This window comes from Etheostoma cragini, chromosome 10, assembly GCF_013103735.1.
Source record: "Etheostoma cragini isolate CJK2018 chromosome 10, CSU_Ecrag_1.0, whole genome shotgun sequence".
Classification (NCBI taxonomy): domain Eukaryota; kingdom Metazoa; phylum Chordata; class Actinopteri; order Perciformes; family Percidae; genus Etheostoma; species Etheostoma cragini.
Window position 1 is genome coordinate 15,805,449 of NC_048416.1, and position 5,827 is coordinate 15,811,275.

At 39.9% G+C, this 5,827-nt stretch overlaps 1 protein-coding gene across 3 annotated transcripts in view; it reads right to left on the reverse strand.

The window, feature by feature from the left end:
• Positions 1–344: 344 nt before the first annotated feature.
• LOC117951343 (protein diaphanous homolog 1-like) overlaps positions 345–5,827 on the reverse strand; it is a 91,893-nt gene continuing 86,410 nt past the window's right edge. For all 3 annotated transcript variants that reach the window (XM_034883019.1, XM_034883020.1, XM_034883018.1), the window contains one exon: positions 345–1,582. In XM_034883019.1, coding sequence (XP_034738910.1) covers positions 1,395–1,582 — 188 coding nt within the window. In that variant the 3' untranslated portion in view covers positions 345–1,394. The remainder of the gene's footprint in view (positions 1,583–5,827) is intronic.

Genomic DNA, 5,827 nt, shown 5'->3' on the forward strand with positions numbered 1-5,827 from the left:
TTGGATATTACACCACAACATAATGGCAACATGTCTGCTGATGGCTACTGCATACAAATAAGAGCAAGGCCAGACATTCTGCAACCACTGTTGCAGTTCAGTGGGAGGGAACACTCTCATCCCCCCCCCCCACACCCACACCCACACCTTGTCTCAGCAGTTTTGGGCAGATTTCCAGTGTGTTATATCCTCAGCAGAATGACCACAAAGCGGTTTATGAAACCTAGGATTTATGATAGCATGGTCGGTACCATACAGTAATTACAGATGGCAACACACACACACACACACAATCCTAAATGCACAAATATACACATTTATGTAGGAAGTTGTGCACATCAAACTAAATAAATGCAGCTTACTTCATACACTCATTCTTACACACAAACACACAGGCATGTAAACTGCTCAGGCTAGTTGGAAACACCCATTTAAAAGTTTTTCTTTTTGGTTTAACTGTCTGTGGAAGACCTTCTTTCTCCAATTTATCTCCACGTCCCTCTGGGGTTAATGGGAATGTTCATGGTCATAGTTGTAGGCAGGTTTTCTTCATGTAACTGTCGTGGGCACGTGTGGTATCTTAGATGAGTGTGTGTAAATCATGTCCATTCTTATGTAAAATCTAACACCAGTGAACTAAATCCCTTCTCAGTAAAAAAAAACACACTCTGAAACACCCAGGTGATGACTGTTGTTGGACTGGTCCACAACAGTACAATGTGAACTGTGACTAGACAAAACCCAGGAGTGAAATGAAAAGACTAGATTTCTATTGATTGGCACTTTTTTCAATAACACAGAGAAATTATTAACATTTACAAACCGTAACATAGAGTATACCAGACAAATACAAAGCAATATGTTTCATGGTGTGACATAGCGCAAAGTGGTCTTGGCTTCGAATAACCAAAGAAACCCCTATGAAGCACCTACAATATGTGCCAAATTCCAGACATCCCCAGTCTAAAGTTGAGATTTGGAAGAAAAGAAAAAAACGCAAAACAAAGGGGTGGATCCCTCCTGAGTCTTTGGAATTGCTCAAGATGCCCTTTGATAAATGACAAGTGAATCAAGTGAAACAGACAAAAAACATGAACAGATATGTGCACATGAAGAAAGCAATTACATTTTTATGACAATGGCAAAGATCTAAAGGTTGATGACGAGGGACATCCATCCAGGAGCTGTGGCTGAGGTCAGAGCCCCACCTCCACTCCCTGTCCTCCCGAAACACTAATCAATACAACCCTAAAAATACGGTCTAGTTAAGACGAGTGTCTGGGAAACAGGGCTTTTTTCCTGTGAGCTAATCTGATTGATATTGGCCCCTGAAATGGCTACAAATACATCTGCGTTTTGATATCACTGAGTAAAAAACGTTCTGCCCTGTGTGCCTAATTGGACCGAGAGAGAGTGGCCTCCATTAACTCCTCTAATGACTCAGCTCCTTCTTGTTTAGGCTCTTCCTTCACCTCTGACTGTTTCTTCTTAGCAGGCAGTTTGCTGAATGAAGGCGCGTCTTCCTGCATCAGCTCTTTGGCCAGGATGTTGGTCACTGCATGACCAGCTCGTCGGTGATTGGCTGAGAAAGAGAACGAGGGAGATAGACAAGTCATTAGACCATAACAATTTAGATGTCATGTTTATGTCATAAAAAATCCAAACAGATATGTCAGTGCATGCCATGAGGAGACATATCTGATGTATGTACAAAAGTATCATAATATTGTCAGTTAGTCAAACAGCACCACATCCGCAGACAGATACTTGAGACTGTTCACTGACTGAACACAGTCCCAAGCATGTGCCTCTGAGAACACCATACACTTGTGTTTTGAATGATACAACAGAGAGCAAAATGGAAGCTCCCTTTCTTTCCAACATACACATACATGCAATACAATGACACACAAACACAAATGGCTTAATAATGGATTAGTTTGGTATTTGGAGCAATTTACTGTTAAAGTCAGATTAGACTAAACTTGATCTTGCCAAATTGGGAAACATGAGGAAAAAGAGGGAAAAATGGTCTATAAGGGACATTTAGAGGAAGCGGGCATAATTGTATGGAGGAAGGGTGAGTGTGTCAAAGCAAAAAAAGAAGGTACAACACATAAGGATGATTCATGCCGTGGGATGATTACAGAGGCAGGGATGAATGAAAAAGAAACAAACATGGATGGAGAGATTGAGTCAGAGAAGGAATGAGCTGTAAGTAATGTCAGAAGGAAGGAAGTAATAAAATAGATCAACACCAAATGTGGATTCAGTGAAGAAAAAAAAAAGAGATGCACAGGGACGCACAGAGAAACAGCGAGTGTGACAGATTGTGCCCTGAGGATGGACACACACACACACACACACACACACACACACACACACACACACACACAAGCAGCGGCCATTTTGAATTATATAGGTCAGTGGGAGATTGTGTTTTGTTGTTATGTTATGGTGTGTGTTAAGAATTTAAACCTTCTGAATAAAAAGTACAGGAGATGTTCACACACGTACACATGTTCCTGTTGCTAAACAAAACAAAAAACTTCTATTCAATAACTTCATGTGCAAACCATAAGCAATACACATGCAACTGAACCATGGTAACAAACAACAAACCAATATTTGACACATGGTTCTGAGGGAGCATAAACACACAAAAACACCAGTTACCGAACAGGTCTCCAGAACTAGCTGTGACAAAGACACAATTGAATCTGGGGAGAAAGAGAAGGAGGATTTGGAGATTTAGAGTCATGTTCCCAGTTGCCTTGTCTTCTTTATATGCAAGCCTCAGCTGGACCGATCAACACAGACAGCTGGGGTGTCAAATTATCATTTCACACACTTTTCTTGGAGAGGCACACAGCTCGCTCTGCATTTCTGATAAACATAAAACCTTCAGAACACTAGCTCTCTCTTAGTCAACTCTCAAATATGTCCCCCATATCTATTTTTGTCCCTTACAAAATCTCTTTCTTACTCATAACTTTCTAATTAGAAATTATGCAAATGACCCCAAAACCGACAAAGTGTGTGTATCAGTGTGGGTGTTATACTGCGTGTACTGTGCTGAGCTTGTCCCAAAATAAAATCCAACCCACAGAGAAAAGCTCTTCAAAAGGCTGTCAACCCAGATCCTCTCCTCTCTCATCCTCCTCCACTCCCTCTTGGGAGAGAAGACAGAGAGGAAGAAGAGAGAAGGGGAATACGAGTCAGGATCAGAGAGTTATTGCATTGCAGGAAGCATGGGAAAAAACATGCATTTAGACAGAAACCTGCAGATTAAAGTAATGACAGGAACATTCTCAGAAAAGTGCACATTTTCTCTGTAGTTAAATATAGTATAATATATATGTATATATAATTTAATTGAATTAACTCAACCAGCCTCAGAAGCAAATACATTCCCTAACAGACAGGTTTCACTGATCATACTAAGTTAATTTAAAATATCACATTACATAGATATCACAAGAAATAAATGATAAAGCAATATTCTTTATTGTTGTTATTGTCAACAGGTCCCATGGAAATACCATAACCAACTTTGTGTGTGTCTCTCAAAAGTTTCGGTACACGGCATTGGGAGATCTTTAAATCAGTGGATACATTTTTTTGAGTGTTACATGCCACGTAAAATGACTCATTTCACTCTAAAAAAATGTAATCCGTTCGGTCCCATTACATTTGTAAAGTCTAAAAGAGCTGCACAATTAAATGATTTAAACCCAAACAAGCGGTAGCTAGCCCGGCTAGCAGAAGTCCCTAGTGCGCCTGCTCTGTGGGGGCCACAGCGCTGAAGTAGCCAAGTTCCCATCAGAGATCGGAAGTAACGAAGTTGGCATCAGGGACTCCTGGCCAATGTGCTGGGGAACTTCTTCATTAATATCTGTTTAGTCATTCCTTTTATAATCCTTTATTTTCTTTCCACAAGCCCTATTTGAGCACACACACGTACATCGAAATTCATTGAAATGTTAAGGGGAAGAGTAAAAATAGAAACTGGATCTGTGAATTCTCAAAGAATCATAACTGAATTCATATCTTGCTAATGAGTCAGAATCTTAGTAACCTGGAGTTTCTGTCATAATAATCATATATGTTATGTTTTAGGCCTATTGGCAGACATCCATTTAGAATGCAGCCATTGCCATAAGAAGACCGTGTTCTCCATGTCTACGGACGTTCCTCAGCATGCTCTCTAGTAACATCTCTGTGCTCCAGCTAGCTTTGCATAAAAAAATGTCTCATTCGTAAGGCTACTTTTACTTTTATACTTCAAGTAAATTTCCAAGCCTGTACTTTGTTACTTTTACTTAAGTAAAGAAGTTTCATCAGTACTTCCACTTTTAGCAGAGTATTATTAACACAAGTATCTGTACTTCTACTTAAGTACGGAAAGTGAGTACTTTTGCTATCTCTGGTAACCATGCACTAAAAATTAAATGGAAGCTCATGCAGCTTGTAGCTTTCAGGTGAGATACCAAACCAGTCAGATTGAAAACAATTGTTAAATATTTTATGAAAGGAGCTGTCTAAAGTCTGAGAAAACAATCCTGATAAAGAAACAAAGGATTCAATGTCAATTGAGTGTTTTTGGAACTTGACCCATACTTTGTAGGAATGAAAAGTCAGGATATCTCGGCCTCCCCTGCTTTGACTATGACCACTTTTCTTTTTTTTTAATCTGTCTCTTGAAAGCCTCTAAACATTGTTGAAGTGCAGTACAACAATCCCAATAAGTACCCCTTTAACATGTGGCATTACAAAGGTGGAAAACAAGGAATACACAGCATGTGTATCCAGAAACTAGCTGTGATGTTGACTAAATGATCCATGCACTTGGCATGAAGCCTGGTGCGTGCAGCAGTAGGAAATGAGACGTCTGGACTCACAACAAAGACTGCTTTTGGGTCTGTTTACTGGTGGGCGTTAGGTTGAATGAGTGTGTTTGCACATTGAGGGTTGCTCAGTGGCATAAAGAGTGACGTGAAAAGATCATCTGTAACACATTACACTCCAGGAGACTAAATAATGACTGCCTGATGAGGGAAAGAACACTTTACTATGCAGAATGGGAGTGCGCTGACCTTGTGAGAGGAAAATACAAAAACATGGAGAAGAGAATTTGCAGACATGTGGGTGCATGGCAGCTTGAGATGGAAAGCTAACAAGAACTAGGTCAGTGGCACTCGAATAAACAGAAATTCTGAATGGTGTGATGCCAACTGAGGCAGCCATCTTTATTTTCTGGTTTTAACAGTGCCATGACTAGAATGATGGTGTGTTTGCAGATGAAGGCTGGACCTCCAGGGTCTCCATCTTAGGAGGGACTCATATCGCCCTCCTCAGGCCACTTTGCGTAACGCACTGCTGCTATGCACTTGAGAACTGTGGGAAAGAGTGACGTCATCTGGCACCACTATTGGCTTGTTTGGGTTAGTATTAACGTGCCTTTCGTGTCACTGAATGGGCTCAACTGGTGTGTGGCTTACTGGCATGCATTACATAAAAATTCAAATTTCACGCATACATAAAAAACTTTAAGAAATACGCCCAATTGTCTAACGTATATAGTATGTTATGCTATGTTTATATTTTAGTATTTTCAGTTTAGTATAATTATAGGATATTCTAGTATAATATTAAAATATATATATCAGCAAAATATTATGGCAATGGTTTTCATTGTATTCTGTATTGAGCAATTTTGATACATTTTATTTGTTTTGCTTATTTTCCATTGAGATATACACTCACCGGCCACTTTATTAGGTACCCCATGCTAGTAACGGGTTGGACCCCCTTTTGCCTTCAGAAC